Below are 17,427 nucleotides of genomic sequence, written 5' to 3' on the forward strand. Positions count from 1 at the left end.
TTACAAAGGTATTTTTCTTGACAAAGGATTTCCCTTTAGACTTGAGTGCAGCAATAGATTCCTCCTCACAGTTTTCACACTCTTGTGTGTACTTCTCAGATACTTCTGATATTTGTGCTTGATCACTGGATCTCTGTAACTCTTTCATGCACAACTCGGATTGTTCAACAACTTTTGCTAAATCCACAGCAACTTTTAACGAAGGGTTTTTAGCCGCCCAAAGTCTTTCTTGTATTTTCTTATTGTTGCATTGGACTATCAATTGATCACGTATTAATTCATCAGCCATAGTACCAAAATTGCATTTGACTGATAGTTCTCTCAATCGTGTTACAAAATCATCAATAGATTCATCCATACGCTGCTTGTGTGTGTAGAATTTATACCTATTCATGACTAGATTCTCTTCCTTCATGAACTTTACTTCCAATCTGCATACAGCGTCCTTGTACTCATTGTGCGATTCTTGGCCAGAAGCTTGCAACGTTTGAGGTAAGTACTTGAAGATGCGTTGCGCCTCTTTCCCAAGGGCACCCAACAATAATGCTTTCTTGCGCTTAGCAGAAAACTCCTGTCCATCAAGAGCATCGAGATAGTTTTCAAACATGACTATCCAGTCATCCCAAGGAATTTGAGGTGTTCCGGGCTCACTTAAGAAAGGTGGGGGAAGTGCTACATTAATCTGTTGCGCCATGGTGGTAGTGTAATAAGGTGTATAAAATATTCTTAGTAACACCAAGTGAAAATGTTGTAATTTCCAAACAGTCTACAGGCGTAACAGTCACTTCACTAAATAAATTGTTTGAAAAATGATACTGAAGATACAAATATTAAACACACACACACCCCAAGAAAGCGTTGAAATTAAATAATTTCCAATTACCAGTAATAAGTATTGAGGATTGAGAGAGAATCGTTGAACAGTTGCTTGCTAGTGAAGACAGCTCAGCTTGTAAACTGCTTCGCATCCAGCATGTTTCTGATGTCTGTTAGAGTGTGCCAGTAGGTGGCGCTAAGAACGTGAAATTTGACGAGCTGCTCGTGTGAGTTTGAACACACAGAAACTCCGTAGCACGACACGAGCTTTGTTAAGATCGTAGGTGATGATGTTTCACAAGACGTATCCCAGCAACGGGCACAAAGACGAGCGCGAGGGGCCTTCGAAATCGCTCGATACCAAAATGTCCAAAAATGAAGAATTCAGATGACAGAAACCAGAAGAGGATGCACGGGGAACAGCACCAATCGGTTCACGCGTAGGATCGTTGTCTTTGGGAGAGTCACCACACCGATTACGCCTCTTGACCTCAAAGCCGCCGCTGGATGGCAATCCGATCAGCCACGAAGATCGTCGCCAAGTGAAGTAAGTAGAAATGACAGCAGGCACTGCAGGTAAAGGTAGGCGTTGATTTATTCAAGAGACAAGGTGGGTAGCATCCAACTCCCGGCTGACCGAACTCGCAACTGCCAGGTTCAAACCCCCCCAGGTTCCAGCCACACGCATAGAACATTCTATCCTTCCAGAAGGCTACCAGGAAAGGACACAAAGGAAGGGTTCAATAATGGACATACGTTTAAGTGTAAACATTACAACAGTAAAGTATACAGAAAAGTAAAAATTTTATTAAACTTTTGAATTATTTTGTATATTATAATGTCAAATATTATGTGAAATAATGTTCTAGATATTTTTTTACTCTAGAACAAAAAAAGACAATGTACAGCACTATTATTTGAAAGATGTTTTAGCAAATGATTTCATATAAATATATTTAATTAATGTTCAACTATTGAGTTAAGAAATGATTATAAGAAAATATCCTACCTTTAGTAAAATGTTTATTTTATGTATTATGTATTAAAAGGGCTAAAAAATATGTAGATATTTAATTTAAATCTGTTTTACAAAAAATTAAAAGGTACATTTATTTTTAAATGTATTTTTTGTTAGAAATATAATTTTTTTTTTAATAATGATGTATAATTTTTGCAATATTAAACAATATCTATCTATATTTTTTAAATTGAAATATGTAAATGTATTTCATTTCTGATGGGGTATTATTTCATGTCCTTGCCTCCTTTCAATGGAAATGTGTTATGATTTCAGTGGGTGCGCAAGTGTGGTAATGGGCTTACTCCATCAACTCATTGATCGATTTTTTGTGACATTTTTAACTGTATTAACTTTAGAGAAGCAGCTTGTGAATGGCAGTGGGCTTTCACTATTATAAATGAGTGCTTGTCTCTCCCTAAATCCCTCCCTAACCCCTTCATAAGCCCCTCACATTTTGTAATAAATATTCTAAATTTTCAAGTATTCCTCCTGTCTCTTACACAGTTACCACAAAAGCATATGTGCACATGTTCGGAGATCTCCCCAACGGGGATGGAGATCTCCGTATAGAAAAGAAAGGAGTGATGAAGCCAGGCGTCTCCTCACTTGGGTAAGTGGAAAGCATTTTGTAGTATGTAAGGAGTTCTTTTGTAGTACTATTAAACAGACTACAAAGGACAGTTTGTGAATAGGGGCCTATACTGTTCAAGAAATGTTAAATCATGAGGTCAAACTGTATACCTAAAAGTGTCACTGGCAATCAAGCCTATGACCGTTTAGTCTCTTCTAAGGAAAAATTAGGCTTGACACACAATATTTGTTATTTCTCCTAACCTTCCTGGAAATCTAAAATCAGAGATACCACTTAATAACTAATGTACCTGTGGGGATTTATTTAACCAACTGCACCTGATCAAGTCTTTTAAAAAAAATGTGATAAGAACCAAAAACTGGAATCTGGCAAATTGCTTGTGTCCCTGCATGAGCAGCTCAACCAGTTCAGGATTTTTCTTCAAATTCTAGACATTGCAACATGCTTTTTTTCTAACGGAAGCAACAGGACAACAAATCATAGAATGCAAAGAAAAATACCTGAACTGGATGAGCTTCTCACACATGACTGGGAAATTTGAGATATGTGCAAAGTGTTTGCTTTAGTTACACGATGGCTGATGATTTAGCTGATGATTTCAGTGAAATGAGGTTTGTTGAGGTTTCAGAGCCATCATTTTATCCTTTTATAAAGAGTGTTATCATATTTGCAAACCAAAGAATTACACTCAATGGATAACGTTAAATATTAAAGAATTGGCAAGACATCACAGACTTACCTGTAGCGAATTCAGAAGCGAAAATATTACGTTGAGCGGGTAGCTATTTGTTATCAAAGTCCCTATTCCAAATCCCCAGGTCAGGCCTAGCAACGGTGTTAAGACGGCGACGCTTTTAGCAATCTTGACTATCGTACTCTTCTCTTCTTTTCTTGGCTTATCTCCAACAGAAGGCCTCAGAAGTGTTGTTATGACCACCGCGAGGATGATGAAATTGACAGCGACAATGGTCAGGGCGGGTACAACAAAGGCAAGGAATGCCCTGGTATTCATGATGTTCAGCCAACAGCTATTGCCTTCTCTGTAATAGTTCTGTGGCCTTGTAACAGCTACAGTAACAACTGATATGATGAGGGGGCATCCGTAGCCCAAAGAGAATGCTATGGCCAACATGGTTCTCTTTCTCATATCATGAAAAACAAAAATCAGGCGATAAAAGAGAATAAGGCCCATGATGAGCATCCAAAAAAAAAGCGCAAGGTAAAAAAAGTGGGCAAAAAATGTAGCAGCATCACAGGCTTGTGCTGTGCTGGTTGTTGCATTGGTGTAAGTCTGATTGGACAATTGTGGTGTGAGGCTTGCACCAATGATGAACCAAATATCTGCAATCAGAAGCGATACAGCGATGTTGACCAAGCACACATGCCGCATGTAGGATGTTTTATTTTTGGTAACAGACTTCCAAACCAATGCCTCAATTATTAGGCAAAGAACCAGGCTTCCCATGGAAATGCCCACACCAATGTACGTGATGTACTCTAAGGCGGCCTGTCTCTGTTTTTCTTCTTCTGTTGAAATGCCTCCAGGTGGCGAGGATGAGGAGGACGAGGAGGACGAGGAGGACGACATTAATACTGAGAAGGCAGTCAAGTGATCGCATGTACATATGACCTGATTTCCTTGTTCAGTGGCTCTGCAGCCCTCTGTGTCCCAATCGCCTGATCCGTTGGCATTGAACTTCCAGAAGACACATGAGGCATTAGATAGGGAGCGGTTGATTTTATCAAACGCCATTGATATGTTAAAATTTTCAATCGAATTAGTGTCGTTCTGGCTCGCCACAACTGTTGCCATCACCAAGGCATTCACAGACTGATTTTGAGTTGCTGTCAAAATGGTATTGAGCTCGGAATAAGCGATGGTAATTAAACTGGAGCTGCGAATAGTCGCCAGGGTCTCGTTAGCAATGAACACGTTTCCTGTTGTATTTCCAAAAGCAAAGTTTTTTTCATAGCTGCCAGTCTCATTAGTGACAACAATTCCTTTTAAGATGATGGTCTCTGTCTCCCGTGTGATGGTGTCGTTTATCTGAAGCGCTTTTGAAAAGTTCTGCGTGGACTGAAGCAGCCGGGAGACGCCCTCAGTCCTCTGTGCTTCATTCGCCGTCGCCCACGTGTCTTGCTGCTTCACAATCACATCTACTGTATTGAGAAAGTTCTGTAACAAATCAAACAAATAACAACTTTGCGTAAAAACACTGGAAAGTCGTACAGCAAATACGCACACAAAGGACAAAGACGTTTTAGAAACGACGTGCTATGCAATAACTCTGCATCATACTGTAGTGCTGACAAATGAGAGGCCCCAGCTTCTAGGCACACAAAACCATGTAACAAGTACAAAAAGAAAATTACTCACCAAGGAACGGAACTATTTACAGAGGAGCAAGCAAAGTTTGCACATAAAGTAAAAACGAAGCTACATAGTAATCCAATACATCCTGCAGTAAATGGGTGCAGGAACATAAATGAGGAAGCTGGTTACCATCAACGGTAACATATAGGGGCAGATTTATGAGCCGCTTGCGCCACTTTTGCGTCACTTTTCCCATGTTAAAAGTGATGCAAAAGTGGCGCAAGGGGCTCATAAATCTGCCCCATAGTCTTCAATAGCACAGAGCGCATGTATGACAGAGGCTGAATCAAGTGAATTGCTGCATACTTCCATAGCATGACGAGGTTCAGTTTCAGCAGTCGCGGAGATTAGCACGCAGATCTGAGGTTAACCTGAACCCTAGTGCAGTATTCTTTGTGGCCAGTCGGGGCTTCATTAATAATTGTAACCTATCATAGTTTTGTTTTTTATTCACAAAATGTAGAAAAAATACGATGAGACTGGGCACAACCGCGACAATTTCGTCCATATATAAATATTAAAAGGCGCTATGAACCAAAGACCATGGCAGAATACATCTGGGTAAGTAGCCTATTGACCTATCAAGGACACATTGGTAAGCAGCTTAGCGCAAATAACATTTTCATAATATATCAAGATTATTGAGCCTCATTCGACTCCCGCTGGGATGCCCCCACGCGCTTTCTAAATATCATTTTCATTTCATTTCATATTGTGTACCTCTAAGATCACGTAGACCAATTTCACCCATAAGGCTCGTGCTCTGCATCTGTCAGTCATTCTAGGTCATCACTGCATTCTCTGCTTCCGTCTCTTTGCCTATTGGGTAAGCCTGGTATGGACCTCAATGGTTCTTGGGTCGACTCTGGCATGGGAGTAATTCACTGTATACATCTGATTGCGTGTTACAGTAGACCACATCTGTGTGCCATTCCTCAAGTGTTGCGACTGGAGCTCGAAGCCATTGCATTGCCACCAGGCGTGTAGCAAACAGTCAGCTTATGGCGACCAACCTCCGGATTTCCTGTCAATGTTTCTATCATAACTCAGCAATGCTAGCATTGGGTCAAATGCTAGTGAGACCAGTGATGACCTCCAAATTGCAAATACCATTCGCCAGAACTCATGTACTCCAGGGCAAACCACGCAACATGCGCAAATCCAGACTCGTTCTCGCCACACCTCTGACATTCTGCTGAGTCACGCAATCCATATCGGATAAGTCGCTCCGGGGCGTAGTAGACTAGGTTGACATACTTAAAATGTATTAGTCTTCCATTTAGTGAGACCATTGTGACTATAGTACAGCAGTACTGCCAACATTTGTCATTGATGGTCCTACCTAAATCTTTTTGCCAATCAAGTCGTGTCTTTTTCAGTCCAGGCCTGCGTGCTTCTTATGCAAATGCATATAATTTCACTGTCAATCTGGTGGGAACATCAACCTGTAAAAGGGAGGACAACGCAGGCATGTCTGGAGGTTCCAACCAATAAGTCATGTAATGTGTGTTTAGCTCTATAATATTGGAAACAAGTGAGAGCTGTAGGTGCATTTTTTCCTATCCTGACTCCCATCCCATCTACATACCTCTCAATCCTGAAAAAAGTCTCCCACATTATTGATTCCAAGTGTGTGTAAATCTCGTGCCACGCATTTTTCCTGACGCACTGTAAACCAGGAACACCAGTTTAATGGGATGTTCAGTGAGTATAGGAGGGAGCCGGCTTGTTTCTCCAGAAGACTCCACCAGGCTTGTACTGTGACATTCAAGGAGTTAAGACTGCTATGGCATCGTCTCGGGTTTCGAAACAGTGTCTCAGGGAGTGTATGAAGGTCCACGGCATCTCTCTCAATGTCAAAATGTGGTAAGTCAGGCGGGCCCTATATCCAGTAGTGTACGAACATGCTCTGTGCCGCTTCATGATACAGCTCTAGATCTGGCTTGTTTAGGTCACCCATGTTGTAAGGCAAGGTGAGTACTTTCCGCCGTACTCTCAGTTGTTTTCTTGCCCAAGGCAGCCTTATCATCAAGGAATGCAGGTTATTGAACACTGCACGTGGCAGAAGCATCGGGATGTTTTGGAACAAGAATAGGAATCTGGTTAGCACTATCATTTTGAAAGTGGCTATGCGTCCAATTAGTGACAATGGTAGTTTAATCCAGCGCTCCAAATCTTCCATACAAAAGCACCATCGCTGGGCCAGTGTGGATCTATATCCCCAGGTAACATACTGAATCTGTCATCCACTGTAAGGGATATTCCAACACAGTTCTAAGGTTGTATGCTATACTATGACCTGGAACAAAATCAGCTTGTTATAGGTGCATTACACTAGGCAATTTTGGTGCTAGTCTATTGGCCAATACCTTGACATATAGTTTAGTGTCGACATTTAATAAGGCCAGAGGCCTATAAGACAAACAGCTGTTTGGTTGTTAACCAGGTTTCAGGAGAGTAAGTATTGAGGCCTTTCGCATCGAGGGAGGGCATAGTTCATGTCTTCACCATTTCCTCGTACAACTCGACCAGATGTGCTGAAAAGCCTTGTAGAAGGCCACTGTAAGGCCTTCTGTGCCCGGTGCCTTCCTGGACTGGATACTTTTGAGTGCAGTTCGTATTTCTTTTGGATGTAAAGGTGCCATAAAATGCCATAAAATGTTCCCTGTCTTCTGTAGTAAGCCAAGTCATGGCTATATGCAATAGGTAGTCTGAAATTGCATATTCGTCTGTAGGTGAAGTGAGCTATACAGATCAGCATACTAGCCGCAAAACCTCTCAGCAATTTGATCTGTGTTGTCCAATAACTGCTCCTTTTCATCTTGAATTTCCAATATCAATGTGGCCTCTCTCCTAGGTTGCATCAGTGATCCTAATGTGGCCCCTTGACGGTCCCCCTCCCCATATGTTCTTGCAATAATGTATTTGCCCAAGTGTTTAACTTCGCTGGTAGCTGTGTCAAGATACTCCTTTATCTTGGTCTTAACGTCCCCTATTATATGGTCATCAGTTGAACTCTGGTGTCTCCGCTCCATTTCTGTGATCTCCCTTTCTAGACACGATAATATATCTCTTAGTGATTTGAGAACCCCCGCATATTTAGCTATAGTAATACCACTAATGTAAACACTAAAGGTCTCCCAGACTTTTGTGAAACCGTTCCCACATTATTGCGAAATAATTCCTCAATGGCTTGTGCTATTTCCGGCTTGAATGCCATATCCATTAAGGAATAAAGGGGAAATTGCCAAGTGAAGGCAGTGGCCCTTCGAGTGTGGAGCTCTAGTTCCAATATCACTGGTGAATGATCAGAATAGGTCCGTGGGAGCTTTTCACATTTGTGGATAGGGGAGACCAGACTTTTTGAGACCAACCAGAAATCTATATGGGTATAAATATCATGTGTTGTGGAGTAGTGTGTGTACCCAGTTCCAGCAGTAGAATGATGCCTCCATATGTCCAGTAAACCTGTTCTGTCAGCAATCTCTAAGAATGCTCTTGCCGCTGCAGAGGGTCGGCGGGGACACCTTTTGAATGATCACGTTCAAGGTTTAATACGCAGTTAAAATCCCCCTCATCCCAGATTTGTGGTAGAACGATCCATTGGAGTAAGCTAGCACTGATAAAGTGATAGAACTGTGGATCCATACACCCCTGCAAGCAATATAGCCAAGTCTTCTTCTTGCAGCAGCGGGCAATAGCAAACCTGCCCCCAAAGTCCACACACACTTCTTGTAGTGTAATCCCAGTTCTGTGGTCGACCCATATAAGTACTCTGCGGGCATACAAGGTGAAGCTTGCAGCACAGCAGTGGCCCTGCATCCTAAAATGTGTCAGTACACTTTTACCTTGGGTTAAATGAGTTTCATATAGTATCGCTACATCTATTATTATTAGCATTAATTCTTTTATAGTGCATAGCTACCTGTGAGGTTTCCCAGTGCTGGAGGACAGCGGTTATTAACCTGAATGTGTGACCTAAAATAGCCATGTTTTTAATTGTTTGTGGAAGAAGATCAGAGCATTGCAACCTATTATCAACTCAGGCAGTGTGTTCCACAAATTAAGGCCAATGAAAGAAAATGAGCAACCGCCTATTCAAGAACGTCTAAATTTAGGCAATGAGAAAAGAGACTAGAAAGCACTGTGTGGGTGGGAAGATATGGCATAGCTAACTTTTGTAAAAACTCAGGGCCGATGCGGAACTTGATTTTATACATAAAGCAGAGAGCCTTGAAGTTGGTGCGTTTATACAGGGTAAGTCAGCGAAGGTTGTGAAGAAGACCTCACACTGAAGACTAATTGGGAAGCCGGAATAGCAGCTGTGCTGCAGTGTTTTGATCCACCTGAAGATGCCTGATTACTGCCTTATCAGCGCCCAGATAAAGAATGTTGCCAAAGTCTTGTCCAGAAAGAATCATGGCCTGAATGACTGTTGTTTGGGTGGAGAAGGGGAGCACCCATAGAATCTTTTTGAGCCATTACATTGTGGAAAAACAGGAGGAAGTAATCTTGGCTTCTTGCAGCTTTTTAAACAAGGTGGAGTCCGGCCAGACACCCAGACTTTTAACCTTGTTGGGTGGCTAGGGGAGTAAACACAAAGTGGCAGGCCAGTGCTGGGGGGCCCAAAGCGGTGGGTTTTTACCCAGTATTCACACCTCAGTCGTATCCCCATTCAGCTTAAGAGAGTTAGAGTTCATCCAGTTGGCAACATGGCTGAGGAAGGAGTTAAGATCTTCTGATCCGGCTTTCCGTTCAGACGACAGAGCTAAAATGATCTGGGTGTCATAGGCGATGGAAAAAATAGTCAAACCATGGCTTTCCACTAGATCCATTAAAGGGGGAATGTAGATGTTAAAAAACATGGGTCTGAGAGCAGATCCCTAAGGGACACCCCAGGTGAGTGAATGTGAGATTGAAGCTGTATTGGTGGAAAAAACCTAAAAGGTGCGGTCAGCCAGAAAAGATTTAAGCCAAACAAGTGTAGTATTTTGGAGGCTAAGTTGAGCCAGTCTATCGATAAGCTTGTCATGAGAGACCCTGTCAAAGGCCTCACTGAGATCTAAAAAAAATCAATGCGGCCGTGCCACCCCTTTCTAGGAGTTGGCGGAGGTGTTCCGTAACTCCTAGCAGGGTGACGTCTGTGCTGTGCTCAGCTCTGAATCCTGCCTGGGAGGTATGAAGGGCATTTGGGGTTTCTGCATATGAGCACAGTTGAGTGTTAATGTGTTTTTCCAACATTTTAGACAAAGTGGGCAGCAATGGCTCTGTAATTGGCCCAGTTAGAAGGGTCAAAGTGAGTTTTTTTCAGCAAAGGGAGTGCCATAGCATGTTTCCAGGCTTTAGGTAGGTGACCATCTCTTAATGAGGAATTCAAAAGATACACTAATAAAGACAGGATATGAGGACTCAAAGAGCTCAGCTTAAAGGGAGGGAGAGGATCAAGTGGGGAGCCCCATTTAATGAACCTTAATAAGTCCATGAATCGGGCAACATCGAAGGAGGCAAAAGAGTGTAGGTGAGATGGTAGTCACTTAATATCCAATGAAATTACTTCCTTATGTGGTGCAAGTGTGAGGATCCGGTAAGGGCTAGCATTTTCGGGTGAAGAGGATCCCTTAGCTCCCATGGCCAGAGTGAGACAAATGTTTGTCAACTTATCAACAAAGGAATCTATCTTATGCCTTTTGAGGTAGGCCACCACCTTTTGTATCTTTCTGCTATTACTATGGCCACAAATATTCCATGAAAGGAATCTTATCAGCGGCTGGGCAGATTGGCCCACTACTGCCTGGTCTATGTCAACCATCACCCATTGCTAGTCAAAGAACTTCGGCCATGCCCAGCCATACAATATATAACACATTTTCTTATTAGTGACAAAAGATAAAAAGTTACAATGAAAACCCCACCCACACTATTTAATCTCGCAACTTGCATAGTATTTAAGTATCCCTCCCCAGCCCACCCAAGCACTCCCCCAATAAAAATAATAAACAACAATTTACAGGACGTGGTACAAACATGGGGGTGGATGTTACTGGCTCCAAAGCTCTGTGTCAGCCTAAACCACATTTATGCAATGCAGAACATAGTGTGTGCCCAAAGTGTAAATAATTAAGTCATTGCTAAATTATAACCAAATCATGGCACCTCTCAACCTAAAATTAGGATAAAGAAAAAAGGAGAAGGGAGAGCCTGACAATCGCTAAAACATGGCGCAAGAGCACTCGATACCATCGATAAGATTCGTCTGTTTATGGAAGTCTGCCATATTACAATTGAAGTGGTATTACCAGTATCCCAAACCCATGTCTCAGGTAGAGGGACATATCTACCCCTCCCTCACTCCCTCCAGCAGGTCCAATCCTCACAGGACTTCACCATTTGAGGTGCGGTCTGAACTGTTATAAGTGTCTCAGCATGGTGATGTGTACGGGGAATTCTCAGCATAGTTCCGCCACCTGTATCTCAGGTAATGTCTGCCATTTTGGTAGACTTGTGCATTACTGTAATGCTCTTCCATGTCCTGTATGTCTTCCCTATCATTAGCAGTAGCTCGTTGAGACCCACGTCGACTTCCAGCTACCTCCCTCCGATTAAGGAACTGAAACTGAGGGCTCCTGGGGGTGGCAATCGCAGATTGTCCACCCCCGGGTAGATTCGGGCAATTGGTATGCCCTGGACAGGTGGCGTGCTTCCTAATTGGCTAATGCCAGCAGCACGAGCGTTAGGGTCGCAAAATAACCGTTGCGCACCTTTTCCTGAGGGCATGAGATAGGGGGTTGTGATTTTGGTGGTTTTTTCATTGTTTAATTGCTGGTATTTGTTGAGCGGTGAAAATTATGGAGGCAGCCGCTTCTGTCCGTGAAGCGCTGCGTGTTCTGTGTGAGGCCGCGAGGGAAGACCTCATAGTGCCTGGAGTATTAGCGCAGGCTTGGGTGGGTTTCGAGCGTAAGTCGCGCAGGGCTGCAGGCGGAGTATCGGCGGAGGTGGCGGCTTGCTTGTCGAGTGAAGGCTCCCCAGCGCCTTGACTCGGTGCGGGCAGTTTGTTGGTGGACGCCTCACCTGTGAGTGGTGCGCGTTTGCCCCAGGCTCCTGCATCGAAGTCAGCTCCTGTACCCATAAAAAGAGGGAGGGGCAGGCCGCGCACGCGTGCAGCTCCTGTTCTTTCGCCGGTACAAGGGAGCAATACAAACAAGGACATGGTTTTTCCCCAAGTCACACGGGGAGTTGCAGTGAAAGAAAATACGCCACCTGGTGGCTTATCAGAGGAAATACATGGCTCTGCAATTGAAAAACAAGCATCTATGAAACACAAACAAAATATCTTTATTTTAACAGACAACAGTTTAATGATTCAGGTTTGTCTGCACAGTTATCGAAGGAGAGGTGTTTGTCACCTATTATTTCTAGTGCAGGTGGTGATATTATGGCGCAGCCAGCAAATACATCCTGTGTTTTAGACACCCGAATTTCATTTACACGGCAGAATGATGATGATGAACAGGTCACATTGAGGCCTGCTGATACCGGAGTTGGGGAGGATGGTTTTACTAATCCTACATACAAGACAGTTGGTGGTCAGGCGCCCTGCGAAAGGGAGATAGAGGCAGAGGGGCAGTGGGTCTGGATGCCGAAAGAAATTATGAATGAGGCTAGATTATCTAAATTAGAGGAAGGCAGATCGCATGTAGCTGCAAGTTCAAGCGGCTTGCGGCCCTCCGCGGGCGAGACGCTGCCATGCACAAAAAAGGGCAGTGGGGTTATATCCGCCAGGCCTCTTGCGTCCTGCAGCATACGAAGCACTGATGATGGGGATTTTCAAGCGAAATTCCCCATGCCATTGGATGCCAAGAGAGCGTCTCGTTTTGCGCAAGCTATTAACTGGAATGTTTACGATGGGGGTATTGGGGACGGGGAGCTTCCTAGTAGAAGTAGTAGGGGTGGTAGAGTAGGTGAGGTTGGGGTGGTAAGAAATATTTCAGTTGAAGAATATAGTGCCTCTTTAGAAGAAAGGGATCTTGAAGATGAGGATGCCCTGGTACAAAATCTTCCCTTTTCTTTTCGGGACAAGGGGGGTTTACTAAAGATATCTCCAGAAATTATTTTTCGCAGGATAAGTCCAGTGAAGGCGCTCCGAGAGGGATCAATACCAAACCTAACACTAAGGGGATGAAGAGAAGAATTTTGTCGGAAGAAAGCACGGCCATAACACCAGGTGAGGTGCACATTCAATCTCATCGCAAACATTTATGTTTTGATAAGGGCATAGGCACAGACTGCGGATATCGCAAGGTCACATTGAAGGAGGCAGCTAGTCAGGCGGTTGCAGATGCAGCAGGTTCAATTGGTAAGTCTGATGTGGCGGTAAGTCTAGATAAGGGTGCAAAATTAGAAGGTGATACATCACGGACATCAGGTGTGAAACGCTTACCTTATATGGGTTTATCAATGCCATTGGATGCTCATCTGTCCAAAGTTACGAAAGAAAAAATATGGAAGGGGGATTTTGTGGATGTGTTTAAACTCCTTCATAGGGAAATTCAGGCAAAGGAAGGTTCCAAGGAAGAGGCGTGGGAGTTGGCAAGGAGACCTCGGATACCAACTAATATAGACACCTGGACATCAGCTTTTCTCATTTTCGCTAGTGTATACTGCGAAAGGTTTCCCGATAAGTCCGCGGCAATTTTAAAATATGTGGACTCTAACAGGAAAGCGGCTATTGAGTTTGGCGGGTATGCCTGGTTGCATTATGATGAGGAGTTTCGGGCACGATTAGTTCTCATCCCTGATAAACCATGGGGTGAAGTGGATAATGAACTCGGGGTGCAATGGATGTACCCGCAAAGGCCTCCTCCATCCATGCATTTCGCGAGTGGCCTAGCAGTGCCCAGTCGGCCCTTTCAGAATAAGTCCACCCTGGGGGGGTATTTGGAGCAGACCGCAAACCTTCATCTCCGGCGCATGCCGGAATTTTAATAAGGGATTCTGTGCAAAAAACCCCTGTAAATATAAGCACGAGTGTTCCCGATGCGGAGGGAAGCATGCCATCACACAATGTTTTGGGTAGCAATTACATTGGGGGGCGGTTTGCCAGTCAGAGGAAGGGGTGGTGTCTTTCAATCTGGTAACAAGGGCTTCTACGCCAATTAACATAGACAAATTAAGCACATTTGTAAAATGCTATCCTGACACACATGAAGCATCGCTGCTTGAATGGGGTTTCAGGGAAGGGTTCAAGTTAGGATATCAGGGACCTAGATTTCGCCACTTTGCGAAAAATTTAAGGTCTGCAGAGGATTTTCCGCACATTGTAAGGAAGAAGTTGTTGACAGAGATGAAGGAAGGCAGGATGGCAGGCCCCTTTGACACATGGCCTTTAGACGATCTCATTGTGTCACCGCTAGGTGTAGTCCCTAAGAAAGCCGAAGGGGAATTTAGGATGATTCAGCATCTCTCCTGGCCTCATGGTTTTTCATTTATTTTATTTATTTATTTAAATAGTTTTATATAGCGCGAACGTGACCCTTGGGTATCAGAGCGCTTCACAATTACATGAGGTAAGTTGAAGACGATACAATATGAATAGCTGGATGTCCAAGTGGGGCCTATCTCACTACTGGGAAGTACAAGCCCAGCTGACACTAGCTTGTAAGAAACTATTAAAGTCCACCTTTTGGGCCTACATCAACAATAGTGTGCTACATAACCCCTTTATTGGGTCATTAACATCTAATTTTCTTTTGTTTAAATATGTAGCACAGTTTGAACCCTTTCTGGATGAGGTATGGCCACAATTAGCGAAATCTTTGTTCATGAAGCTTAGATATGTTAATAAATCAAGATGGAGCAACATTCATGATGGCAAAAGTAGTGAACTATGCGTATTATGTTTAAACAATAATAAAGAAAATGATTTACATATATTATTCTTCTGTCCCAAATATGACAGACCTAGGAAAAGGTGGATAAAGCCAGTTTGCAAAAACCTGAATACTAGATGTTGTAGTGAGGCTGAACGTATATTGAAGACAGACACCTCACAATTGATTGTTTTTAGTGTAAGCAGATATTTATTCAATGTGAGCCTTGTACAAGCCAAAGCTGGGCTGAAGTTATAACAGGTTAGGATTGTGTATATTTTTGTAAATGTTTTTAGTGATTATTGCACTTGCACTTTAAGATCTATGGGTGTTTATGGGAAATAGTGATTCTGAAATGATCAAACTGACCAAGAAATTTGTAATTAGAATCCTTCACCCAAATAGAAATTGATGTATATATAGAAGAAAAAGTTATGGCTTTTAAATCAATGTTGCCTTTGCTAATTTTGCCTAGCTTTTATTGTTTTATTGTAATATACACATTTTAATGGCAATAGATGAAATAGGTAAACCAACTGCTATTTTTAAAATGCTCCTACTATGTTCAATTTTAATTTATATACTCATATCTATTGTACTTACACTAAAGTGTTTATAACTGTATCTTTTATGGTCAAAATTGACCGAAATAAAGATTTTGAAATGAATAGCAGGACGATTTACAGCGCTATGAGGTAGCTTAGGTATGCAGCTGTACAGTATTTAACAAGTAAACATACAGTGACAAGTACATCCATCAATGATTTTATTGCTAAGGAGGATTCCATGGTAAAGTTTGCTTCTGTAGATACGGCTTTGGGGATGATAAGAATTTCAGGGAAGGATTCTGAGCTAGCGAAATGCAACATTAAGTCGCCTTTCTGGTTATTACCTGTTCACCCCTCTGATTTCTCACTGCTGGGCATTTATTTTGAAGGTAGATTTTTTGTGGACAAGGCCCTCCCAATGGGTTGTGCGATATCCTGCAGGCTTTTTGAATCCTTTAGCTCATTTTTGCAGTGGTGTTTTTCTTTTATAACAGGCCACATGGGCGTAACACACTATTTGGATGATTTTTTATTTATGGGAGCTGCAGGTTCTCAGCAATGTGGAAAGGCGTTAAGAGATTTTCAATTATTTGCACAGGAGATGGGTGTTCCCTTAGCACCAGACACAACAGAGGGGCCTAGCTGCTGTTTAACATACCTCGGCATTGAAATTGATACACATAAGATGGAAGCCAGACTTCCGGGGAAAAAAGTACTCGAATTTACCAGCCTATTGGACTATGCTATAAAAGCGGACAAATTGAAGTTGGTTGAAGTGCAATGTTTACTTGGTCATTTAAATTTTGCTTGCAGGGTTATACATGCAGGCAGAGCATTTTGCAGACGTTTGGGTTTTTCCATGTCAGGCATTCAGCTTCCGCACCATAGTAACTGCCAACATGAGGGCCGATTTCGAGGAATGGTTACGCTTTTTGAAAGATTTCAACGGCGTCACGATCTGGTCGTTAGACGAGGATTTTATATGGCAAATACAGTTATTCTCTGATGCTTCTGGTGCTAATGGTTTTGGCTTATTTTGGGAGGGGAAGTGGTGTGCTGAGCATTGGCCGCACACGTGGATTACTGAAAAGAGAAGCATAGCTTTTCTAGAATTTTTCCCACTTATAGTTGCATTGGCTATCTGGGGTCCAAAGTTGGCTAACAGAACGGTGGTGTTTAACGTGGATAACAAAACTGTAGTGGACCTAGTAAACGGGCAAAAAGTCAGAGATAACAAGTTGCTAAAGCTGTTACAAAACTTTATGCTAGGATGCTTGCAATTTAATATAATTTTCAAAGCCAAACACATTGCGGGAGTGGCAAATAACATCGCAGATGCCCTATCTCGTTTTCAGTGGGCGAGATTCTGTGGTTTGGCGCCAAGAGCAGATTTTCAGAAGACTCCTGTTCCCCAAGAGGTTTGGGATTTGGCGATTTGACTACTCACCGTCTCATCGAGAGCTCGTTAGCTAAAAGCAACAAATTGGCCTACAGACGAGCTTGGCTGGAATTTTTAGATTCAGGTGCTAAGTATAGATTTCCTACTGGGGCAGGTTTACGTCAGCGTAGAGACAACATAATTAACTTCATTATGGGCAATATACAAAGGAGTATATCTTCCTCGACAATAGCCGGAAAACTCTCTGGGGTGTCCTTTTATGGAAAGTTTTTCTGGGGCTATGAGCCCTCAGCCGGCGAGATGGGCCGGAGAATATTGCAGGGCTGGGCGAAATCGAAAAAGAGGGGTCAGTACAAAAGAGAACCCATATCTTTGAAATTACTGTATAAGGTTACATGCGTTTTATGTGAGGTTTGTTTTTCCCAATTTGAATGTTGTCTGTTTAAATTATGTATGATTTGGCTCTTTTTTGGAGCATTTAGGATTTCAGAATTGCTGGGCACAGCTCACAATGAGGGCCTCAAAGTTCAGAATGTTTCGCTGTTTAACTCCTCTATTTGTATTTTCTTGGAACGGTCAAAAACTGACCAAACAGGTAAAGGATCGAGGGTGGTTTTGCAAACCATAAACAGTCCTTTGTGCCCTAAGCAAGCATGGTTAGATTTTTTGTTAGTGGGGGGTGCAACCTCAGATTTTGTTTTTACGCATCAGGACGGGTCCCGGCTCCAAGCTTCCCAAATTTTGGCCATTCTGCGAAAAGCTTTGAAGAAGGTGGGGGAAAACCCTCTCAATTTTGGTACGCATTCTTTCC

At 42.8% G+C, this 17,427-nt stretch overlaps 1 protein-coding gene across 1 annotated transcript in view; it reads right to left on the minus strand.

The window, feature by feature from the left end:
* Window positions 1–17,427, minus strand: part of LOC146816676 (adhesion G protein-coupled receptor F5-like) — a 956,016-nt gene that overhangs the window by 42,443 nt on the left and 896,146 nt on the right. Inside the window, exon 18 of the mRNA XM_085610571.1 lies at window positions 3,169–4,605. Coding sequence (XP_085466697.1) covers window positions 3,169–4,605 — 1,437 coding nt within the window. The remainder of the gene's footprint in view (window positions 1–3,168; window positions 4,606–17,427) is intronic.

Source organism: Triturus cristatus, chromosome 6 (genome assembly GCF_964204655.1).
Source record: "Triturus cristatus chromosome 6, aTriCri1.1, whole genome shotgun sequence".
NCBI classification, from domain to species: Eukaryota; Metazoa; Chordata; class Amphibia; order Caudata; family Salamandridae; genus Triturus; species Triturus cristatus.